At 36.7% G+C, this 26,488-nt stretch overlaps 2 protein-coding genes across 2 annotated transcripts in view; one reads left to right on the top strand and one right to left on the bottom strand.

Moving 5' to 3' along the window:
* The window catches only part of LOC148948248 (uncharacterized), a 35,530-nt gene extending 10,434 nt beyond the window's left edge, over window positions 1–25,096 (top strand). The window contains exon 2 of the mRNA XM_089094706.1: window positions 24,194–25,096. Coding sequence (XP_088950832.1) covers window positions 24,236–25,096 — 861 coding nt within the window. The 5' untranslated portion in view covers window positions 24,194–24,235. The remainder of the gene's footprint in view (window positions 1–24,193) is intronic.
* LOC148948249 (vitelline membrane outer layer protein 1 homolog) lies at window positions 17,853–20,146 on the bottom strand. Its single transcript, XM_089094699.1, is given in 2 exon segments — window positions 17,853–18,325; window positions 20,113–20,146. Coding segments are annotated over 2 exon segments (507 nt in total).
* Window positions 25,097–26,488: the final 1,392 nt, after the last annotated feature.

A 26,488-nucleotide genomic window follows, 5' to 3' on the forward strand; every position in this document is an offset into this window, starting at 1 on the left:
CATTTTCAAAGTGTTCAAATCAACCCTACTGTTTTTAAAATTTGGATTATTATTTAAAGTCAGCGCTTAGTAGTAGCATTTGGTTAATTCAACTTAAGATAATCTAATATATGACACAGAAGGCGGCAATTCGTACGTTTATTTTTTTTTTTCGCAAGTAGTGCATCCCACAGCTCTTCCGAGTCTGCATTTACATAATGCCCTACAAAAGTTGGACTATTTTTAATTCCTTACAGGTTCAGTAAACACAAGAGTTTAATTATGGAGGTTAGATGAATGAGTTTGAACTTCAAAATGTTGAGAACCATTAAGTCGCTTTCCCTCACTAAAATCTTTGGCACGATAGAAATATTCAGTTTAAATTAGAACGTCAATATGTGACAGATGGGATAATCTCTCTCTTAAAATTACGTGAAAAAGAGCATTCAGTTTCACTGGTGCCCAGAAATATATGTGATAGTAAGAGAGAAAATAGTAGATATTAGAAAAAATGGCATTTGTAGTTTCAAAGGCGGTGATTATTAAAATAAGTGACCTAAAAATATTCGCATATGAGATATCGAAGAGATATTAAATATTAGAAAAGAGTGGTTTCTTAGCAAAAAATTACATTTAGATATGTAATAGGGGCTAATCTACCACTGCGATAAGTTTCTAGGAGGAATTTAAAAAGAAAAAACATTGGTACAAAGTGATAGGGAGGAAAAAATGCTTACATTTTCATAATCTGTCTGGGCTTGCGTACCCGAAGGTCCACGTAACATGTGTAGGATGGCGGAGTGAGCGGTGTCGTTAATTTCTTGTACAGGAGCTGTGACTTTTGCAGCCGGGACAGCTTCGGAGACCCTTGAAAAAGCTTGCGTAGGTGGGGCTTCGGCATTGTAGCTATTCGCCCACTCTCTCTTTGGTTTTCTGACAGGTTGCATTGGGTCAAGTAGCGTGGAGCTAGAGGGTTTTGGCCAGCGACCATATTGCATGACAATAGCCTTCGCAGGGGGCGCATTATTGGCCCTCGCTTTCTTAGCGGGTGGCGGCGACAAGCATTCTTCGCTATTTGCGCCAGCCATAGCTCTCTTCGATGTAGGGTCCGCAAATTCCTCATAATTTGCCTTAAAGAAGAGAAGAAAAAATTAGTATTAAAATAATTTCTCTCTTTTTACAGAAAGAAAGTTATTAACATAATTTTGTTTAGAAAAGCATTTATCGCAAAGAAGTAAAGCAAAAAACCCATATTCTCCCCCCCACCTAAATTTAGGAAAATTAACCCACCCTAAGTCTACCCTCTCATTGAGTTAATCATGCGTTTTATTCAAGCGAAAGGCATATCTTACTACCTTTTATTCAAATGTTATAGCTAAAATCACTAAATGACGAAGAAGCAATTAAGGTAAGAAACAATTATCTTTTCTATTTTGTCACTATTAAAAGTGCTAACCCCCGCCCCGAACAAAAATCCTGGATTAATACCCTGTAATATAAAAGAAACTTTATTGAAAGCTTGAAAAAAATTAAAAAACATGCCTAGAGAAGCAACGCATATATTTACAAATTTTTTTTATTTTAAATTGGTGTACATAACTATAAATCGAATCCCCCCCCTTACTTTTAATTCGAAGAACTAGTTTTTTTTCATTTTACACTGATGTCGGTAGAATTGAAGGCATTGCCCTCCCCCTTTCACATAATGTCCCAAATATATTGTTGGCAATTATTTTGTTTAGAATCTGTTTCTCTACTTCCATACAGGTTACGAATCCACAATCTAATTATTGCCTAAAACTGTTTTAATTTGACAACCAAAACAAACCCTTTGGCTAGACCGCTATCGTAAGCAAAACCGGAAAAGGGTGACAAAATAATTATATGCTTGTGCGGAGAGCTTATGTCAAAACATAGCGGGTTAATAGCTAAGAGATAGACAGAAGTTGATAGGCTTACAGAAAAAATAAATTTGAGAAAAGATTTTTCTTTTTGTAGTGTTTTGCTTTAGAGGGTAAAAGAATTTATTTCGTTTTCTTAGCTAAGTGATGTTTGTTCTAGTCTGGGGGGGGGGATTTAGCTGAAAATATAGAAGGAAGGAATTTATCGAAAAGGTATTTCTTTTTGCGAGAATTTGGGGTTGTAAGACAATGGGGGAGGGGGGATATTGTTGGACCCTAATTCCAAAATAACTTTTTTCTCTACTTCCATACAGGTTGTGTAGGCCTAGCTTAATTATTGCATCATTGTGTTTTAATTTGACGGAAGAATAGTTCCGTTGACCGCGTTTGTAAACCGGAAAGGGTGTCAGCTAATAATAGGCCTCGTGCTGGAGATTGTGTCAAAACAGAACGGCATTTTCATTAAAAATTGACAGAAGTCAGTGATCACTTTAGCTGGAAATATAGAAGGAAGGAATTTAACGAACGAATAATTATTTCTTTTTGCGAGAATTTGATTGTAAAACATTGGTGGGGGGGGGATTTAGCTGGAAATATAGAAGGAAGGAATTTAACGAAAGGATATTTCTTTTTGCGGGAATTTGGGGTTGTAAGACAATGGGGGAGGGGGGGGGGATATTGTTAGACCCTAATTCGGAAATAACTTGTTTCTCTACTTCCATACAGGTTGTGTAAGCTTAATTATTGCATCATTGTGTTTTAATTTGACGGAAGAATAGTTCTGTTGACCGCGTTTGTAAACCGGAAAGGGTGATAGCTAATTATAGGCCTCACATTGGAGTCTTGTGTCAAAACAGAGCGGCATTTTCATTAAAAATTGACAGAAGTCAGTGATCGCTTTAGCTGGAAATATAGAAGGAAGGAATTTAACGAAAGGATAATTATTTCTTTTTGTGAGAATTTGATTGTAAAACAATGGTTTGGGGGGGGGGGGTTTGGGGTAAAGGAATATATGTACGTTTTAGCTGAATATACTGGAGGATGTCCAAGGAAAATTCGTTTGAAAATAAAAATGCACTTACATTGCTAATTGCGGCTGCCAAGGCCTCAAGCTCATCAATTATGTTAATTGTTCTATCCATTGTCTCACAATACTTTCTGATAATTGAATCACATTGCATGCCCGTTATATACGAAATCTCAAGGTCAAATTGTTATGTAAACAATGCCCTCTGATTGGCTGAGAAGGAAACACGTGATGTAACTGTTTCCGGGAAACTCATAACATTTGGCTCGAGCAACAACAACAAATACTATTTCTGGATCATAACATTCGTACCGAGCAATAACAAAAAGGAAGTGTCATTGACCCACCCCCATTAGACTAATTAATCCATGAAAGTGACAAAGTTTCTGTTTTTCCATTCTCACTGACAAAAACCATAAAAACATCAAATAACTCGATCAACACACATACCCATCCAAGAAAAACATCAAATAAATGTGACAAAGTTCCTGTTTTTTCCTGTTTTTCCAAGTGAGAAAATTCCTGTTTTTTCATTCTCAGTGACAAAAACCATCTCCCTAGGGACTCTATGCCCATATATGGACTCCCGTCACGAGTAGCACCCCCCTTTCTACTAACAATCAATATCTTTCAGAAGACTGTGTCTGTTGTAAAATTCAAATTTGCCAATTCTGAAGGTTGAAGCTCTAGAAAACAAAATTTCTAGGTTTAGGCAATGTCAATTAGATTCTAATGAGAATTATGTCCATTGATTTTTATACAGCTAGCTATATGCTAAGCTAGCTGTATGCTTACTCAGTTAATGCAGGGCCATATAAAAGCAAGTAAAACACAATTGACCAAGTAATGCATCTCTGTAAAATGGTGCGACAAAAGGGGACGTGGTTTACCCTAGTAGAGCTGCCATTCCCTCGAAATTTGAACCAAGTTCAAATCAGGTTCTGGTCTTTTGATAGCATGGCATGGCCTGATGGCTTGGGCAAGGGGAACTTTAGCCCTACTCTTCTTAGTGGTATTTTCTGCTTGTTTTGGGTTTGACTTTGTTTTCCATTGTAATTTCTTTTTGTTTTGGATTCGATTTTCATATTGAGATTCATTTATGGTTGTTTACCCGGAAAAACTATTTGACCTTATTTCTACGCATCTTGAGGTTAATGTCGCTGATCACTTTTCTTTGGAAAACTTTTTTCGAAAAATTTTTGTTTCAAACTAATTTTTGTTCGTTTTTAATTGACAGTCTTTTTGATTGGTTAAGAAAAGATTGTCTCAAATCATTTTGGCTTTTCCCAATATAAATCCTGATTTTGCCTTACTATTTGAATGGGCTTAGTTCCTGAGTGCCCACTTTGCACTGCGACCCGTGTCACTGCGTCGACGACGGGGCACCCACCGCACGGAACACCCACCACATGGAACGACTACTACAGGGAGTGACCACCGCTCGGAGTGTCCATTCATGGAGCGTCTACCATACGGAGTGTCCACTATACGGAACGTCCACAAACGGAGCATCCGCACTACGGAGCGTCCCACAAAAGAGTAGAAAACCACATGCGGTAGTTTTTATTAGCCCAGCTTTGATTTCAAAAAGAGGACTAGGTTTACGAGAAGGGGAATCCACAGATACTTGACATATTACATTACAAACATAAAACACGTTTCCAGAGAAAGCGGAAAAATCCACAAGAAAATATGCTCAGATTTCCGCATCCGATCCGATCGAAATTGCGCTGCAAATTTTCGCGGGGAGCGTAGAAAAAATGAGGGGATCAACTTGCCCTCCGATTTTTTGGTCACTTAAAAAGGGCACTAGAACTTTTAATTTCCGTTCAAATGACACCTTTCACAATATGTTAAGACTGGTTAGACGTTATTGCAATAAACTGGCAAAATGGGCGAATAATACCTGGGTTATTATGTATGGCCTTCCGGCTTTAAACAAACTTATTCATTTAAATTAATTTTTATATCTAAAAATTAGCTGTTTATAGTCAACCAGAATCGAAATTGAGCACGGTATTTCATAACTTCCCTAATTTCCTTTTTGCCACTCCCGACAAAGATGCCGCTGCTAAAACAATTGCAGCCTTCCATTCTGTATGACACAAAAACTTGAGCTTCTAAAAATAAGCAAAAAGTAAGTAGATAAGTAAATTTAATATTTGGAAGTAGAATAGTCCAAAATTAAGTATCCTGCCACCAAAATAAGTAGAAGTGGAAACCCTGAGACCTATGTCGAATATTTGCTAAGTTCTCTTAGCTATGGTTGAAAGTATCTTCTAAAAAAAAATGTGGACCCTCCGAATGGAACGCTATTGTTGACGCTCCGTTACAACCGGTGATGAGTGGATAGTCCGTAGAGTGGGCGATCATTGCGGTGGGCGCTCCGAGCAGTGGTTGCTCCTAGTGGTGGGCTCTTCGTCGTAGACGCAGTGACACGGGATACTACGGGGGTGAGCACTCAGGAAGCATCCCTTTAAATGTTTGACAAAATTTTGCAATATTTATAATACTTTTACTATAGTACTAGTAGGAACCCATCTATTACATTCGAACAGAAGTCCATATATAGGAACTGACGACACTTAAGGTCCTTGGTGAAAACCTGGACGATATTTAGTATCCTTGGTAAAAAATTGTGATAAAATTCAATGCCCTTGGTACAAGTGTTATTTCTAGACCAATCCGTTGATAAAAAATAAGACAAATAAAATGATATTTCAAATTTTGAAACCTTAATTTTAGCGAGGAGGGTATTTTCCAGTTGAGGGGTGTCTGTGAGTGGGGGGAGTGTTTTTTTCTTTGGGGGAGGGGGTTAAACACCTAGACATGTAGAAAGTGACAGGGCGAAGGGATCCTCCAGTAACAGACAAAAAAAAGGAGAAGTAAATCTGGCTTTAAGAGTTTATAACGTCCAACTTTTTAGTTTTTGTGAAAACAAAACAGAGCTTTTTTATTAATCATCATAACAGTCATTTACATCAAGACTTTAAAAAGCAAAAAATTCTAACAAGATTGAGCATGTAAAGATTCTAACTTTCGTTTTTCCCAATGTAAGTACGGTGGTTGAGTTGCCTGCAGGTTCAGTTACACGAGGGTTCAGCTGCACGGTGGTTCAGGTGCACGGTGGTTCAGTTGCACGTTGGTTCAGTAGCACCGGGGTTCAGTTACACGGGGGTTTCAGTTACACGGGGGTTAATTTTCACTTTACTGAAAAAAACACAAATGAATGTGCATTGTCAGTTTAATATAATTATATTGATATTTAGTAATCAAATCCTTAATATTAATTGATTTATTAAAGCTAAAAAAGTAAAAAATTTATATTTTTTTTCAGTAAAGTGCAAATTATGTTCTGGCCTTGGGAAGGCATAGGGGTTTGAGCCCAACTTATGTTAATTTCTGCTTGTTTTGAGTTTGACTCGGCTATTTATTGTAATTTGTGTTCGTTTTGAGTTTCATTTATTTATCGATGCTGATTTGTGGTAGTTTCACGCTTTGTAGATTATTTGAGTTTATTTTTGCTCATTTTTCGTTTAAAGTAGTTGTTTACTTTTTTTCAAAAAACTTATTTTGTGGAAAAAGTTTTTTCGATTAATTAATGAAAAAGGTATCTTTTCCAACGATGGAAACAACCGAAAGTGCACTTTATGGGAATGTGTTATCAAGTCAAATTTATAAAAAGCGATTAGATATAAATATAAGTTTTAAATGACCCTTTAAACAGCTCTCCTTTGTTACGGTAGCCTTCTAGTTTCTGCTAGTCAGTAGGTGATTTATAAAGTCCTGCCTTCATTATGGCTTTTTCAGGGGAAGTCGGACGAGAAAAAACAGCTTTTTGCTCAACGAAAAACAAATTTTTCTGAAAAACATGTATAGTTTTGTGAAGTATGGATGATGAACTTTATGTTATAGACTGAAAGTTTTTAGTAGCTGTCAAGGTTGTTTGCAGTTTTTCTATAGGTGTCTTATCTCCCCTAGATTGGTGATAATTAGAAACTACATTAAAAATAAGTTTTTCTACTGAAACTACGGACTGCCATTAAAACTTAAAACGAACATACATTATTCCGTATAAATACCATATAATTATATTGAGATAGAGAGGGAGCGTGTGTAGCTCTGTTGGCCTCAGGCGGCTTGATGCTTCGGTGAGTTTTTGGTAGTAGTAGTAGTATTCATGGTACAAACCAAAGAGACTGCTTTGACAAGATTGCAAGAAAAAAAGTTGGATTTTTTTTCCTTTAAATCTAAGAAGGATTTTAAAATACAAAGCATAAAGTTTATTATTAATCATATTTGCCGATTATCATTCATATTATCTGATATGCGTTAATGGTTTAACAAGGCTTTTTCTTTTTCCACTTGAAAAGGAGACGTCATATTCTGATTAAACTTTGGACTTCGATGTACTTACTTAAGACGCCTTCGTCTTCTCATAGACAGCGCAATTGCTCAGCCTAAGTAAAGAACAATGTTGGCACAATTTATCATTTTTTTTTGGGGGGGGGGGGGGGTAAGCCAGGGCCCTTCGTATCAAAAAATTTGTCAGAGAAACTTCAAAAAGGGCTCATTCGAGGGGAAAGGGGAATGGCTAGGTCCCTTTTTAATAGTCGAAAGTGATAAGAAGGCAATTAACACCCCTTCCACGCCCACCATTACCCCAGACACCTCCAATCAAAATTTTGATATAGCAGTTTTGTTCAGCGGAGTTGATTTCTAGATAGAAATTATGTTTTTGAGGAAGACACTCCCCCACAGCCCTCAGGATAAGGGTTATAAGTTATGCCCTGGGGGCATATAAGGTTTTCATAGAAAGATATTTCGTAGAAAATTCAAAAGGGGCTCCTTCGATTGGAAATTAAATTAACTTGTTCCTTGTTTAATAGTTGAATGTGATTTGAAGACAACTAACAGTCTTTCCACGCCCAAAATTTATCCAAACACATCCAAACAACATGTTGAGATAGCCATTTTGTTCAACGTAGTTTAAAGTTATGGAAATTAGGTCTTTGAGGATGATAACCCCCTCAGAACCCTCAGGGCAAGGGTTATAAGTTAAACCCTGGGGGCATATAAGGTTTTTATTGAAAGCTTTGTCGTAGAAACTTGAAAAAGGGCTAGTGCCCTTTTTAATAGTTGAAAGTGATTGGAGGTCAACTTACCACCCTCTCACGCCCACCTTTTTTCCAAACACAGCCTCAAAATTTTTAGACAGCCATTTTGTTCAGCGTAGTTGAAAGTTTTTAAGATCAGGTCTTTAAGGATCTTAGGTCTTTAAAGACGCCCACAGCCCTCAGGGCAAGGGTTGTAAGTTATGCCCTGGGGGCATAAGAAGTTTTTATAGCAAGCATTTTCATAGAGACTTCAAACAGGGCTCAATTGATTGGAAACTGAAAGGGCTAGTGCCCTTTTCAATAGTCAAAAGTGATTGGAGGGCAATTAGCCACCCTATCAAGCTCAATATGTCCCTACAAACATCCAATCAAAATTTTGAGATAACCATTTTGTTCAACGTAGATAAAGGTTCTGGACATTAGGTCTTTGAGGATGACTCTCCCCCAGAGCCCTCAGGGCTCTGGTTGTAAGCTTTGTCCTTCGAGCATATAAGGTTTTCTTATAGAAAATGTTGTCGTATAAACTTCAAAAAAGGCTCATTCAATTGGACCTTGAAAGGGCTAGTACCCTTTTTAATAGGATCGTCGAAACTCATTGGAGGGCAACTAACCTCCCTCTCACGCCCACCATTTCCCCAAACACATCAATAACTAAAAAAACTATTTCAATTTAGTTAAAAGTTCTGGTTATTATGTATTTTAGGATGAACAACCCCCCCCCCCCTTCCACACCCCTCAGGGCAAGGGATGTACGTTTTGCCCTGGGGGCATATAAGGTATATTTTTACTTTACTGAAAAATATCCTTTTAAATGTTTTCACTTATAACTTTAAGAACACAAAAATTAATTAAGATTTTAATGAATAAATATCAGCATATGTATATTAAACTGACATTTGAATTTTTTTTCAGTAAAGTACAAATTATATTCTGGCTTTTACAAAGCATAGGCATTAGAACCCTACTAAGATTAATTTCTGCTCGTTTTGAGCTTGACTTATTTTAATTTCAGTTCATTTTGGGTTTCATTTATTTATCGATACTGATTTGTGGTAGTTGTGTGCTTGGTAGATTATTTGATTATATTTTCGTTCATTTTTGGTTTAATTGATTTCCTTACTTTTTTTCAAAAGCTTATGTTGTGCCAAAATTTTTTTTTGATTAATCTCTAAAAAGGAAACCCCTTAACCAACTGTCACCCAAGACGCAACGAGTAGGAAGACCCAAACTGGTGTTGCTCAGTTATTTTGATTATGAGGTACATGAACTGTTTTGCACGCTATTTTATTGCAAATTTTAGCAAGCCAAGTTTTTGCTTCATATTATTATTTAAACTGTCTTGTTCAGAAACCGTTGGCAGTTGGAATTCAACGATTCGGTTTTGGCATCACTTAAGCTTTCACCAAATTGGGCATGGGTTTGTTTTGAGCATTGTAAATATGTTGATAATGGGACCAGAGTTGTTACTAGGATTGCTGATGCCCAGGAATGAATTAATTACAGCGCCCTACCGCCACCGAAAATTTTAGTGAAAGAGAAGTCAAAAAAAACCTAAAACCATTATCAACTCGGGCCGGTTTCTCGCCATGGTGCCCCCCCCAGCCTGGAGCCCTGGGAAATTGACTCGGTTGTCCCTCCTCTTTGAATGACTCTGAATGAGACGGATATTCTCTTTTTTCTTCATTAGGCTGATTTTCTCGGATGATTTGCTGTATGTAAGAAATGTTTTTTAGTTAAATCATCTAACAAAACGGACAAAAAATAGCATACAAGAGAAAAAAAACGAACAAATAGATAAAACTCACATCTTAATAGACTTCCAAAATCCGGCCAAAATTATAATCATAGAAAAGACGTCGAAAATCCCTAGCACAGCAGATATGTTGCCTTTATAAATTCAGATCGGCAAATGAGATCCAGCAAAAATACGAAACTATGATTACTTGAAAGAAAAAAACCTGGTCGCCACCCCTGATTAAATTAATATTTTAAAAACATTTAAGCTAATTAGGTAATCAAAGTTTAAATATGGCAACAGGCCAACGACACCCATGCATTATGAATTAAGGCGATTTTTTTATTTGCAAGTTTAGCTGAAGTCTGTTGACTTGTTAGCTTTAATCTCGTCCCAACTTTAGCCTAAAGGGTTGTCACTACTATTTAACTCACTACTATTAGAAATTTTTACCTCTCCCCTAATTAAATTATTATAAATTGAATTCATTCTAAATTCCCGTGATTTCCATGGAAAAAAATTACACGGAACGGGGTATTTTTGGAGTGTGGAAAAATGATTAGAAAAATGATATGCGAAGGAGAGTTTTTTGAGGCTAAATCGTCCGCAAGACATTTTACGGTGCGAAAGGGACTTTTCAACAAGGACGCAATTGTCCGGAGGGAATGTTGCAGGAGGTGTATTTTACATGGAAGGAATTTTCCAAGGAGGAGTTTTCCGTGAGGGAAGGGGATTTTTCATGCGGAGTGAGTCAAATTTACCGGTATTATTTGAAAAACGATAACAAATTACATAACAAAACATTTTTCTTTTAAACGGAAACTAAGGAGCAAACTTAAAGCCCAACATGAACAGATATTGTTTCGTTTCTGATGGGGTTATTCCCTCCTCTACACTTTCCTTTTTACGCTAAAGATTGACTGTTTCTCCCAATTTTCTAAGTAAGACTCCTGAAACACAAGGGCCGTTCGATTAGAATAGGAAGCTTCTTTAAAAGTGTTAACAACTTTATCTTTAATAGTATTTTTTTGAGAAGGAGAGCACCTACTCCCAACGCCATACCAAGATTTGGTCTCGGTGGGTTTTTAAATCAAAAATTTTGCGGGGGCGGGGGGATCACAAAAAAACTCAAAAAACGCATACAAAATTTGTTTATATTCATTTTTGTTTTGTTTTTACGAGTCAGACAAACATTTCGGGGGGGGGGATGGGGTCAAACCCACTACCCCCCCCCCTATGGTTACGGCTTTGCCTCCTTCATATATGGACTAATTTATGTTCCTTTTGATTTTTAACGGTGATCTTTACTTTCAATTGAAAATAACATTTTTATCTAATTGGAGAAAATGTTAATCTCTTCTTCAAATACTTATATATATATGAAGAACGACGGAAGAAAAGGATTTTTGTTTTATTCATTCAATTGGTTCGTCGACTTCAGTTAGTGATCTGAATAAGACAGAGGGAAATTCGTCGACTATAAAAAATTTTGTTTAAAAAATTAAACAGTTATTTAATAATCGACCAAATTGACAAATTTATTTACAAAAAAATAATCAAAAACTGAAAAAAAACGGACAGAGGGTGTTAGAAAAAAATATATAGGGAGGGGGCGGGGTCTCCCTCGATCCGCCAGTGTTGTGTGAGGCACACGTTCGAGTGAACTGTCATTGAACTCTCTCCGAAAAAAAATTAGTGAATGACCAGGAAACTCAGTATTTTATGAATGACCCAAAAGTGTTTCTACTGATGACGATCGCTGCATATGTGATCGAAATATCGAAACTTTTGTACCTGTTTTCACTGTAAATAAATAGATTTAACCCCATTTGAACATTTATTTGGCCGTCATATAAAGGCAGTGTGGTCTGACAAAGAATGTTTCATTTAAGGTGTTATATCGAAAAAAATTCTCTCGCGAAAAATTCTTTATTTTTACTTACCAGACTTAAAACTCTTGCTCGGCAGCGTTGCCAGCGTAGAGGAAACCAGTCGCCTGCGCCGTTACTCGTATCCAGAGTGGCCTGTTTTGGGCGAGGGTAGGAGCTCTGCTGCGGTCAGTGCCCTACGCTGTGAGTCGATAGTGGATGACAAAAATTCTTCATGGAGAATTTATCCCACAGAAAATTTCCCCCTCCCACAGAAAAATCCCCCAGACAATTCCATCGCAGATGCAAATTTTCCGAGGATAATCCCTCTCCCTAACGTCTCAATGTGTAAAGTTGAGTCGACAAAAAGTGCACTATTGCAGTCATCCTGTTCACGGTTCTTAATTCAAGAGAATTATAGCCCCCCCCTGAACAACATGGATTTTTTTGCAGGGGAAGCCTAGATGTTTGTCCATTTTCCCTCTCCCTCCCCAGGGGGATCGCTTGGATCCAGAAGTCGCAGAATGTTGAGAAAGTGCTCATTTGAAAGGAAATTACCATATCAAAAGCCCCTATTATGTTAACAAACATATCCTGGCATGATATTTGGAACTGATATGAAATCTAACAACAACAATCAGTTTTTCAGTGTAGTATAATTAATCTGTAGTCCAATTGACCACAGAGAACGTTTCTGCTTGCGTTGGAAAATACCAAGATCATACGGATTTGCTTCTCCCAACAAGAACACTAGTAAAACATTGTACGCAATCCCCAAAACTGCTGCTGTTTTCCGCAAAACACAGCATGAGGAATGGGTTACAGATACAGAATGATTATTTCTTTGTATTGCTTGCCCTGAGCCTGATACCAATCTTTTGAAATCAAACATGAGCTAATGTCCTGGATAGGCTGACACAGGCCAAATATTTGGGAGGGGGGAAGATCATTTCCTCTAGAGTTTCGGGATGTGTGTTTTCAGGCTACTATTTTTCCAGGGGGTCCTTTTGATTAATTTTAGGGGAGGGTGAGGTAAACGCCCCCTTCTTATGCAAATATACCCCTGGGCATGGTCAAAACAGAATCCCGTGTATGGACTTATGAGACACTTTGCATACTTCATTGGGTTCAAGGTAAGTCGGCCGAGTAAAAACAGCTTTTTGCTCAACGAAAAACACACATTTCTGAAAAACATGTATTGTTTTGTGAAGTATGGATGATGAACTTCATGTTATAGACTGAAAGTTTTTCGCAGCTGTCAAGGTTGTTTGCAGTAGTTTCTATAGGTGTCTTATCTCCCTTAGATCGGTGATAATTAGAAACTACATTAAAAATAAGTTTTTCAACTGAAACTACGGACTGCCATTAAAACTTAAAACGAACATACATTATTCCGTAGAAATAAAAAAGATCATGGCAATATTGTTTCTACATTAAATTTTAATCAAAAACGAACAAAGATTAATTTAAAAAAAACAAAGTTTTTCCGAAGGAAGTAAAGAGCAAAGTTGAAACTTAAAAAGAACAAAAATTATTACTTCACAGCCTATCTAACATATATCAATAAAAGTAGTACAAATAAACCAACTAATTATGTTTCCCTGTGCTGTTAGGATTATACAAAACTAGCGCTTTACTGAAAACACCAAAGTCAAGTATAAAAAACAGGATTATTGATTTAAGAATCAAAAGTGAGCCTGTAGCCTAACAACACTAAACAAATCGATAAGGCATTTCATAGTCTTACACCAGTTGTGACATCAGTAACTTTCAGTATACAATTAAAATTATCTTAAAAACACAAGCGTGTTTTTAAGATAAAAACAGGCTAACTTTATGAAACATAATTTGCACTTTACTGAAAAAAATATAAATGTTTTTACTTTTTTATATTTAATAAATCAAATAATATTAAGATTTTGATTACTTAATATCAGTATATGAATATTAAACTGACATTGCACATTCATTTGTGTTTTTTTTTACTGAAAAAAATATAAATATTTTTACTATTTTAACTTTAATAAATCAAATAACATTAAGATTTTGATTACTCAATATCAGTATTGTATATTAAACTGACAATGCATATTCGTTTGTGTTTTTTTTTTTAGTAAAGTGCAAATTATGTTCTGCCCTTGGGAAGGCATAGGGGTTTTGAGCCCAACTCATATTAATTTCTGGTCGTTTTGTGTTTTACTCGGTTATTTATTGTAATTTCTGTTCGTTTTTAGTTTTATTTATTTATAGATGCTGATTTGTGGTAGTTTCACACTTGGTAGATTATTTTTCTTTATTTTTGCTCATTTTTTCTTTAATATAGTTCTTTACTTTTCTTTGAAAAACTTTTTTTGAGGAAAAAGTTTTTTTAATTAATTTCTGCTCGTTTTATATTGACACCGTCTTTTCAGAGAAAAAGAAAATAATACTTTAAATCTTTTCGTTTTTTTAAAGATTTATGGTTTGGCCTGCTATTTGTATGCTGGAGAAAAATTTTCAGCAATTTTTAACAACATAAACCCTCTTAAAAATCTGGACACAAATAGAAGTGTTTAATTTAGTTTCATACCTCGTCTAGTTGACCTGAAACCCCCGTGTAACTGAACCCCTGTGCAACTGAATCACCGTGCGACTGAACCACCGCGAAAATGAACCAACGTGCAACTGAACCACCGTGCACCTGAACCACTGTGCAACTGAACCCTCGTGTAACTGAACCTGCAGGCAACTCAACCACCGTACTTACATTGGGAAAAACGCAAGTTAGAATCTTTACATGCTCAATCTTGTTAGAATTGTTTTCTTTTTAAAGTCTTGATGTAAATGACTGTTAAGATGATTAATAAAAAAGCTCTGTTTTGTTTTAAAAAAAACAAAAAAATTGGACGTTATAAAATCTTAAAGCCAGATTTATTTCTCCTTTTTTTGTCTGTTACTGGAGGATCCCTTCGCCCTGTCACTTTCTACCTGTCTAGGCGTTTATCCCCCGCCTTCACGGACAATACCACTCCCCCCCCCCCCACAAACCCCTCCACTGGAAAAAACCCTCCACGCTAACATAACGGTTTCAAAATTTGAAATCTTCGTTTATTTGTCTTATTTTTTATCAACGGATTGGTCTAGAAATAACAATTGTAACAAGGGCATTGAATTTTGTCCCTATTTTTTACCAAGGATATTAAATATCGTCCAGGTTTTCACCAGGGACATTAAGTGTATTCAATTCCTATATATGGACTTCTGTTCGAATGTAATAGATGGGTTCCTACTAGTATTACTAGTAAAAGTATTATAAATGTTGCAAAATTTTGTCCAACATATAAAGGGTTGCTTCCTGAGTGCTCACCCCCATAGTATCCCGTGTCACTGCGTCCACGACGGAGCGCCCACCGCTCGGAGCAACCACCGCTCGGAGCACCCACCGCACTGAGTGCCCACTATACGGAGTATCCACTCATCACAGGCTGTCACGGAGCGTGCAATTGTTTTAGCAGCGGCATCTTTGTCGGGAGTGGCAAAAAGGAAATTAGGGAAGGTATGAAATACCGTGCTCAATTTCGATTCTGGTTGACTATAAACAGCTAATTTGTGGATATAAAGTTTAATTTAAATGAATAAGTTTGTTTAAAGCCATAAGGCCATCCATAATAACCCATGTATTATTTGCCCATTTCGCCAGTTTATTGCAATTACATCTAATCAGTCCTAAAATATCGTGAAAGGTGTCATTCAAACGGAAATTAAAACTTCTAGTGACCTTTTTAAGTGACCAAAAAATTGGAGGGCAATTTGGTCCCCTCATTTTTTCTACGCTCCCCGCGAATTTGCAGCGCAATTTCCATTGGATCGGATGCGGAAATCTGAGCATATTTTCTTGTGGATTTTTCCGCTTTCTCTGGGAAACGTGTTTTATGTTTGTAATGTAATATGTCAAGTATCTGTGGATTCCCCTTCTCGTAAACCTAGTTCTCTTTTTGAAATCAAAGCTGGGCTAATAAAAACTACCGCCTGTGGTTTTCTACTCTTTTGTGGAACGCTCCGTACGCTCCGTTTGTGGACACTCCGTATATTGGACACTCCGTATCGTAGACGCTCCATGAATGGACACTCCAAGCGGTGATCACTCCCTGCAGTAGTCGTTCCATGCGGTGGGTGTTCCGTGCGGTTGGCGCTCCGTCGTGGATGCAATGACACGGGACCCAGCGCTGAGTGGGCACTCAGGAACTAAGCCCATTCAAATAGTAAGGCAAAATCTGGATTTATATTGGGAAAAGCCAAAATGATTTGAGACAATCTTTTCTTAACCAATCAAAAAGACTGTCAATTAAAAACGAACAAAAATTAGTTTGAAAAAAATTTTTTTCGAAAAAAAGTTTTTCAAAGAAAAGAGAACAGCGACATTAACCTAAAGATGAGTAGAAATAAGGTCAAATAGTTTGTCCCGGGTAAACCACTATAAATGACTATCAATATGAAAATCAAATCGAAAACAAACAGAAATTACAATGAAAAACAAAGTCAAACTCAAAACAAGCAGAAAATACCACTAAGAAGAGTAGGGCTAAAGTTCCCCTTCCCCAAGCCATCAGGCCATGCCATGCCATGCTATCAAAAGACCAGAACCTGATATGAACTTGGTTCACATTTTGAGGGAATGGCAACTCTACTAGGGTAAACCACGCCCCCTTTTGTCGCACCATTTTACAGAGATGCATTATTTGGTCAATTGTCTTTTACTTGCTTTTATATTGTCCTGCATTAAATGAGTAAGCCTACTGCTATCTTAGCTTATAGATAGCTGTATACAAATAAATGGACATAATTCTCATTAGAATCTAATTGGCATTGCCTAAACCTAGAAATTTTGGTTTAAAGAGCTTCAACCTTCAGAATTGGCAAATTTGAATTTTACAACAGACACTGTCTTCTGAAAGATATTGATTGTTCTCAAAATAAAGTATGTTCTTATTTTGATCGTAGCTGCTAAAGATCCCAGTAAAAGGCTTTTTAAGAACGGTCTGAAATTACACCTTGTCCAACAGTCAACTGAGGAGTGTATCGCACTATCCTTGTCAGTATTATGATAGGACACCTTTAAACGAAATTTTGTCTCAAATACCTTCTTCCTAAAGATATCGATTTCTTTTTTCAATCAAATTACTCAGATCTAATTCTGTCTCGAATTATTAAACATAAAAAAAAAGAACTGCCTCAAATTAAAAAAATAACTCTGTCTCGAATTATTAAATATACAACTACTACTACTAATAACAACTCACCGCAGCACAAAGCCATCAAAGGGCACCACAGCTACGTACGCTCCTTCTCCTCCTTCCAAATCTATTCAAAGCCTCCCTCTTTACACCCTCCCAGGAAGTTCCGATTTCCCTTTAAATCTTTACTTGTGATATCCTCCTACTTCCACCGAGGACGACCAGGTTTCTGTTTAGCCCTAGATGGTTGACCGAAGGGTTATTTTTGGCAATATGTCATTCTTCATCCGCAGAACTTACTTTAGCCATCATAAACTTTCTCTCATTATAACCCTAGACAACCTGATTGAACCACACTTTTCGTAGAGCCTACTGTTTGAGATACGGTCAGCTAGTCAAGCACCCAAAACAATCCGTAGCTTTGGAAAACATCAAGGAAATCTCCTTCGTTTTTTGGAATACCCATGCTTCAGATCTATATTTGATCACTGTCATCATTGTAGTTTCAAATATTCTAATCTTGGTTCACAGACTTATATTTCTATTCTTCCAAAAAATTTTTCAACTGTGAAAAAACAGCCTGGGCCTTGGTTATTCTACTTTTAATATCCTCACTCTACTCACCGTCTTTAATAGTAATACTACCAAGGTAAGTGAAGCTATCCACTTGGATAGCTTCGTTTAGATTTTCGTTACTCAACGTCACGTTTTATCTTCTCTAATTCCTAGCCTTAGCAACTTAGTCTTCTTGACATTAATTTTGAAACCTATTCTAGCACCCTAGCACCATAAATAAATATGTAAAAAAATAAATATCATATGATTCATATATTCATAGGTTAAAATCGAGAAACAAATTTAACAAGCTCTTCAATTGCGAACGATACAAACGATTATAACATAATATTTTTTAAATACAGATAAAAATAGAAGTATTTTTGGTGTACAAAATTTTGATTTAGATGAACGGATAAGATAAAGACTACCTTGAATTCACAACACATTATATATTTTACAATGCACAAGATGCTAGTTGAACATCATTCAAATCTGTATCATCTGCAAAATTTCCTCTATGTGGCTCAGCTATTGTCAGGATGGCACAAGCTGCATACCCGATTGGACAGGTACCACTGAAAGCTGTGTTTGTACTATGTCTGTTACCATTACCTTCGATTGTGGTAATGCCGCTGGCCCAATAAAAGGTTCTACATACTCCTTTCATACTATTAACAGCTGTTTCATCTCCCAGTAGGCTTGTTAGTTCATTTTGAAGCGCAGAGCCAACAATGTTAGCACGATTGCTTCCTACCATGGGACAAGTGTAAAGCCCTCCCATGTCAACCCAAAAGTCACCTTACGGGCCTTCAGAGGACTAGGGACGGTTTTCCTGCAGACCAATGTTGGCATGAACACATTCTAAGCACATTGTATATACTGAGGTTTCGTCAGCTACATTTTCAAGGTCAACTTGCAAACATGCAGCTAGAAATAGTTGTGCATTAAAGGAAGAATAATTAAAAATAATGTTCTAAACGGATTTTTTTTAGCATTTTTCAACTACATTACGTATAAATTAGTGCGTTATTAAGGTAGACAAAGTAGTTCTATTGGTATTGCAGATAGATGATAGCCATTGCGCCGGGTGTAGCGAAGTGTCTTAAAAAATACTTAACTGGGTTAATGCATCACATGAATCAGTTCGTTTTTTTCACTTTAAATTCGTTTGTTAGCAGCACAACTCATTGTACTTAATGTTACTATTTCAGTTACAAAATGGCTTTATCCACAATTAAATGATCAATCGTAGACAGCGCGATAGCGCTGCTTCAGTAAAGAACGATGTGGGGACAATGTATTATTTATTTTTCTTTTTTCTTTTTCTTCTCCATACCCGGGCACTTCGTATCGAAGGAGTTGTCGTAGAAACGTCAAAAAGGGCTCATTCTATTTTAAATTGGAGTAGCTAGGGCCCTTTTTAATAGTCAACACTGATAAGATGGCGAATATCCCCCTCCCCCCACGCTCCTGCTTCCCTTGAACACGTCCAATCACAAAATGGAGATAGTACTTTTGTTAAGAGTATTAGATTTCCGTTTTAACTAATTTATTTTAGTTTTTATTTAAATATTATTTTCAGGGAAGAAGAAAATAATCCATTAAATCTTTTCTTTTTTTCAAGAGTTTATAGTTTTGTCTTCTATTTGTATGCTGGAGAACAGTTTTAAGAAATTTTTAACAGCATACACACTTTTAAAATCTGGACACAAATAGTAGTCTTTAATTTCGTTTCATACCTCCTCTAGTTGACCTGAAATGAAAAACTTGATACCATTCGCAAAAAATTCTCCTTACTTTCTTTGATAGGTTGGATACACTTACGCTATTTTGACTTGGTTAAATTTTAAGAGCAGAAGTATAACCAAAGGTTTGAACATAATACCCTCAGTAGTTCCTGGGATACAGCTGAGATACCTAATCGGGAATTAGCATTGTCACAGTACATTTTGATTTAATCTTAAGGCAACATTTAGTTTTTAAACATAAAGGCAAATGGGAAGGTGGGCGTGGGAGGGGGATTATTTGCCCTCCAATCACTTTCGACTATTAAAACAGGCATCAGCCCTTTCTCTTTTCAATCAAATGAGCCCTTTTTGAAGTTCCTAACACAATTCCTTCTATACGAAGTGACCTGGTCTAAACAACAACAACAACAAAATTATACATTATATCAACATCGATCTTTACTATAAAAATTTCAAGCCTTCCAATCACTTTCGACTATTAAAAAGGGCACTAGACCTTTCGATTTCCAATCGAATGGGCCCTTTCTGAGTTCTATGACAACACTTTCTATAAACACCTTATATGCCCCCAGGGCATAAATTACAACCCTTACCCTAAGGGCTTTGAGGGTGATTGTCATCCTGTAAGACATAATTTCCAGAATTTTCAACTACATATGCCCCAAGGGCGTAACTTATAACCCTTGCCCTGAGGGCTGGGTGGGAGGGGAGGGGATGGGTCGTCAACCTCAAAGAACTGATTTCCTGAACTTCTACTACGTTGAACAAAATATCTATCTGAAAATTTTCATGGGATGTTGTTAGGGGACTGGTGCACGAGAGAGGGTGGTTAGTTAACATCCAATCACTTTAGACTATTAAAAAGGGCACTATCCCTCTCAATTCCCATTTGAATGAGCCCCTTTTTAAATTTTTTACGACAACCGTCACTATAAAAACCGTATATGCCCCCAGGGTATAACTTACAACCTTGGCTTTGAGGGATCTGGGGGTTTGTCATCCTTAAATAGATAATTTCCAGAACTTCCAACTACGTTGAACAAAATGGCTATCTTTATCCTTTGATTAAATGTGTTTGGGGAAATGGTGGGTGTGGGAGGGGGGTCCATTACTCTCCACTCACTTTCGACTATTAAAAAGGGCAATTTCAAAAGGGACCTTTTTAAAATTTCTACAGTAACTTTCTATATAAACCTTATATGCCCCCAGACCATAACTTGCAACCCTTGCACTGAGGGCTCTGAGGGGGTTATCATCCTAATAGACCTAATTTCCAGAACTTTTGACAATGTTGAAAACAGTGGATATCTCAAAAGTTTGATTGGATTTGATTGGGGAAATGGTGGGCGTGAGAACGGGATTTGTTGCACTTAAATCACTTTGGACTATTAAAAGGGCACTAGCCCCTTCAATTTCCAATTGAATGAGCCCTTTTTGGTGTTTTTACAACATCGCTTTCCATAAAAACCTTACATGCTCCCAGGGCTTAACTTGCGACCGTTGCCCTGAGGGTTGTGGGGGGAAGGGTTGTCATCCTTAAGGACCTAATTTCCAAAATTTTCAACTACGTTGAATAAAATGGCTATCTAAAGATTTTGACTGGATGTGTTTGGAGAAAAGGTGGGCGTGAGAGGGGGTTTAGTTGCCTTCAAATCACTTTCGACTATTAAAAGGGCATTAGCCCTTTGAATTTCCAGTCGAAAGATCTCTTTTTCAAGTTTCTACGACAAAGATTTCAATAAAAACTTATATTCTTTCAGGGCATGACCCTTGCCCTGAAGAGTATGGGGAGAATGTCCTGCTCAAAGGTATAATTTCCTGAACTTTAAACTGCGCGAAACAAAATGACTGTCTAAAAATTTTGATTGGATGTGTTTGGGGAAATGTTTGCTGAGGGCTGTGGGGGAAATCTATCCTCAAAAACATAATTTCTATCTGGAAATCAACTACGCTGAACAAAATGGCAATCTAAAAATTTTGATTGGATGTGTTAGGGGATTGGATGTGTTTTAAGTTATGCACCCATGGCATAACTTACAACCGTTGCCCTGAGGGCTGTTGGGGGTTGTCATCCTCAAAGACCAAATTTCCAAAACTTAAAACTACGTTGAATGAAACAGCTATCTCAAAATTTTGATTGGATGTGTTTGGGGAAAAGGTGGGCGTGAGAGGGGGGTTAGTTGCCACCGGGTCACTTTCGACTATTAAAAAGGGCACTAATCCCTTTAATTTCCAATCGAATGAGCCTTTTTTGAAGTTTCTACGACAACGCCTTCTATTAAAACCTTATATGACCCCAGGGCATAACTTAACACCTTTGCCCTGAAGGTTCTGGGGGAGTGGTCTCCTCAAAAACACAATTTCTATCAGGGAATCAACTACGCTGAACAAAAAGGTTATCTCAAAATTTTGATTGGATGTGTTTCGGGAAAAGGTGGGCGTGGAAGGAGTGTTAGTTGCCTTCCAAATACTTTAGACTATGAAAAAGGGCATGGGCCACTCCAATTTCCAATTGAATGAGATCTTTTAGAAGTTTCTAAGACAACTTCTTTGATACAAAGTGCCCAGCTCTAAAGGAAAAAAAAATAAATGTGCCAGTATCGTTATTATATGCCCTCAGGGCATAACTTGAAACCCTTGCCCTGAGGGTTTTGGGGGATTAAAATACTAAAAAACATATTTTCCCTCTGGAAATTAACTACGCTGACCAAAATTTTGATTGGGAGTGATAGACGTGAGGGGGGGGGCTAGTTGCCCTCCAATCACTTTCGACTATTAAAAAGGGCACTAGCCACTCCAATTTCCAATCGAATGATTCCTTTTTCAAGTTTCTACGACAAAGATTTCATTAAAAATCAAATATGCCCCCAGGGCATAACTTATAACCCTTGCCCTGAAAATTGTGGGTTGAATATCCTGCCCAGAGGTATAATTTCCTGAGCTTTGAACTGCGTGGAACAAAATGGCTATCTCAAAATTTTTATTGAATGTGTTTGGGGAAATGGTCGGCGTGGAAGGGGTGTTATTTGCTCTCCAATCACTTTTGAATATTAAAAAGGGCACTAGCCATTACGACTTCCAATCGAATGAGCCATTTATGAATTTTTTTCTACCCAACGATCTATAAAAACCTCAGGGGCCCCCAGCCAATAACGTCCACCCCTGGCCCGGCGGGTGGTGGGGGGGGGGATGTCAAACACAAACACATAATATCCAGAACTAAAAACACCGTTGAATAAAATTGATATCTCAAAACTTTGATTGTCTGTGTTTGGGGAAAGGTGGGCATGAAAGAAGAGTTAGTTGCTCTCCAATCACTTTTAACTATTAAAAAGGGCACTAGCCCTTTGAATTTGCAATCGAATGAGCATTTTTTGACGTTTCTAGGACATTGCCTTCTATAAAAACCTTATATGCCCCCCGGACACAACTTACAACCCTTGCCCTGAGGGCTGTGGGGGAGTGTCCTCCTCAAAAACATAATTTCTATATGGAAATCAACTACGCTTAACAAAATGGATATCTCAAAATTGTTTGTGGATGAGTTTCGGTAAATTCTGGGTGTGTAAGGGGTATTATTCACCTTCCAATCACTTTAGACTATTAAAAACGGCACAAGCCACTCCAATTTCCATTTGAATGAGCCCTTCTCGAAGTTTATAATTCAACTTCTTTGATACGAAGTGCCCTGCTATAAAGGAAAAAAAAAATAATACATTTTGACAAAACCGTTCTTATACGCCCTCAGTGCATAGCTTAAAACCCTTTCCTTGAGGGTTGTGGTGGAGTGTCCTCCGCAAAAATATATTTTCTATCTAATAAACTTTTGTTTTAAGTTGTTTTAGTTTAGTTTTACTACTGATGACGGTCACTATATATGTGACCGAAATATCTAGTATTTTTGGTGAATTTATATACACTGTCTATTAAAAAGGATTTTATCCCTATTTTGAACTTTGATTTTATCGAACTGAAACCACATGGACGGCTGCCATTGTTGACACATTTGCACCAACGACCATGGTGGCTTCCCTCAGTTTAGTACGTGGTTCTATTGGTATTTGGTCATGCTTTAACCAATAAAATCAAATTTCTGAAAATTAATCAATTAGAGGATTTTCAAGAAAAAATAAATAAGAAAATACTGGGTATTGCAGGTTATGTATATACTATGAGTATATGTGAGTATACGTTGCTTGATTTCACGAAACCATAATTGACTAAAACCGGGTGAAAGTAAGGTGAAATACCTCTGAAACAAATGATTTGTTTCAAATGAGTTGTAACTTGCACAAAAAGAGCAAGATGCTTAAACCATCAGATTCATTCGTTTTTTAGCGATTTGAAAAAAAAAATTATTTTTAATCTAAAAACTCTGCATTAAAAATGCCAAGAATTTAATTCCGTTGACGGATATAACTGAATATCAGCTATAAGGTGATTGGCAAGATTTTGTCTCTCGTTGATAAATCGAAACCAAAGGAGAGCAAAAATAACATACCAAAGTTATCATAGATACCAAAATTTAAATAGCATACCAAAATTATCATACATATAAAAATTATTATACATACCAAAATCAAAATAACATACCAAAATTATCATACATACAAAAATTTAAATAACATACTAAAATTATCATACATACACAAATTTAAATAACATACCAAAATTATCATACATGCAAAACTTATTATTCATACCAAAATCAAAATAACATACCAAAATTTAAATAACATACCAAAAAATAACATACCAAAATTTAGGGAATTAAAACTTTAAGGGTAGTAGTGAAAGTTAGAGTGATGGTTTGTAGCCAGTCGTCTAAACAGACTGCCCTTGTAAAAGAGCCTTAAAGCGTCATAAATTTTGAAGTGGGGTTTTTTAGGGTTTTGAATTCGGATTGCTTCCTTTCGATGGTAGTATTTACAGAAATAGTGTATATTATTTGAAATTTGATCGATCTAAAAATATTCCCGAATGATTTATAAAATAAACGTACCGAAATGACAGGAAATCAAAATTTAATATTTTTTTTCTATTTTAGATACACTTCTTGATTTCTTGTGTCATTTACACATAAGACTAAATGGAAGATCATACCCAGCCCGAAAATGATCATGTTCTGGCTGAGAAGAAAGAAAGATTTGGAAATCCTGACACTGAAGATTGGCTTTCAGCTCATCAATTAGCCCCAACAACAGTTGAACCTGGAATCAACAGTGATATCGAGAGTCAGAACGAAAGTGTATCAATTAATGAAAAAAGAAGTGATGAATGGACGTCTCCAGCCCCTTTAGAAGACCAGAAAGAATTAAGAACAAATCCTGTTGAGAGAAAATTTATTGATCGTAGTTCTTGCCAAATCAAAAGTATAAATTGTGGCCCTTACACTGAGCAAAGCTCTTCTCACTTAAATTTTCAGCAAAGAGATAATATTCCAGAATCAGTGAAAGCCTACCTTCCAACTGAAAACGATATACCACCAACACCAAGGCCAGTTACGCCAGAAACAGCAGTCCATAACCTTCACTACCCCAATACAATGCGTGCAGAAGACGAACATGAATATATAGAAAGATTTAGCAATAGTGATGTAAGGGGTAGGGTGCACGAGAGTAAAGATGAAAGTGATTACTATGAAGGCTCTTTTGTTGTAAGTAGTGGAGGACAACTTGAAAACTTTAAACTCCCACTAGCTCAACATCTCGACCCAATACTTATGGACGAACAGTACAAACCACAATTTTCTGATAATTCTTATACCAACCAAGGGGAGGATGATATGCGATCATTACGTCATCCCGAAAATTTTCAACATGATAATCTGGACAATATGCACACAATGCCATATTATGATCAGAATTCGTCCTTGTCAGTATTACCGGAGATATCATATTTGACAGATGAAAATTTTATGCAATCACAATTTTCGGCATCACAATACTAGTAGAAGGGCCTTATTGAGTTGTGTCACCCACCCCTGCTGCCACCTACAACTTTTTTTAACACCATATATGGGCATAGAACCACGTGGTTTATGGTTTTTGTCAGTGAGAATTTGAAAAACAGGAATTTTGTCACATTTATGGATGTTTTCTTGGATGGTTATGTGTGTTGATCGATTTATTTGATGTTTTTATGGATTTTGTCAGTGAGAATGGAAAAACAGAAACTTTGTCCCGTTCATGGATTATTGAGTCTAATGGGGGCAGGTCAATGACACTTCCTTCTTGTTGTTGCTCGAGGCGAATGTTATGATCCAGAAATAGTATTTGTTGTTGTTGCTCTAGGCAAATGTTATGAGTTTCCCGGAAACAGTTAGATCACGTGTTTCCTTCTCAGCCAATCAGAGGGCTTGTTTGCATAGTAGCGGCGGAATGAGTATAAGGAGAGGATTTTTGCTAAAGTTTTTATTAGTCTGTGAATAGAATTCACTAAGTTTTTAGTTAGCAGTATAATAACATGAGTGAACATGTTGAGTTAGAAATATCCTTTTATTGCAACATTCTTATTTGTAAAGAACATGTTGATGATTTTGATTATTCACCCGAACCTACTGAATGCTTGGCCAGCTTAGTGACAGAGACAGATGAGCATAATCTGGAGGAAACGAGAAGAAAAATTATATGTGACATGGAGAGAAATTTATACCGATTGCAAGTAAAATAGGCTCAGATAAAAGAAGGATAGTTGTGATAGAAAAGGAGAATCAAAAGAAGAGAGTGGTAAAGGAGGGATTTCTCTATAGTATAAAAGACAGCAATAAAACCGTAAAGAAAAATGTGTATAGTACAAGATATAACTCGGATTATTATGATGAGTATGTTCCGAGAGAAGACAAAGAGCGTACCTTTAAGAGATAACATTAGACGTTATTGTATGGAAAGGGTTTTAAGCAACGAAAACCGTGGTGGAAGAGTTCTCATAGACCATTTTACGATGAATCTCTTTTTTGATATGTATAATGATTTTTATATTGTAATCATACAATAAATTTGTTTCTGCTATTTTTATTTCCTCATATTAGATACGTATAGAATAAGGATACCAGCAGAGCCTTCTGTACATAAAGAGTTTAGTTTGATTAGATGACTTAGTAGAGTACTATGAATGCACAGTCTAGTTTTCTATTAAAGATAAAAAATAAATCATTCTTATTATCATTTACTCATTTGAAAATCAATATTTACAACGGTTTTTAAATATATAATGTCTGGTTCAATTATTTCATCATCACTATCGCTATCTTCTAATATCGTTATATTACACAGAGGGGGTGGTATACATTCAACCTCCGGTTCAAGTAATTGAACCCCGTCTTCATCATTGACCGTTATAT

This window comes from Artemia sp. Qi Xiang Cuo, chromosome 9 (genome assembly GCF_049724085.1).
Source record: "Artemia sp. Qi Xiang Cuo chromosome 9, ASM4972408v1, whole genome shotgun sequence".
Lineage (NCBI taxonomy): Eukaryota > Metazoa > Arthropoda > Branchiopoda > Anostraca > Artemiidae > Artemia > Artemia sp. Qi Xiang Cuo.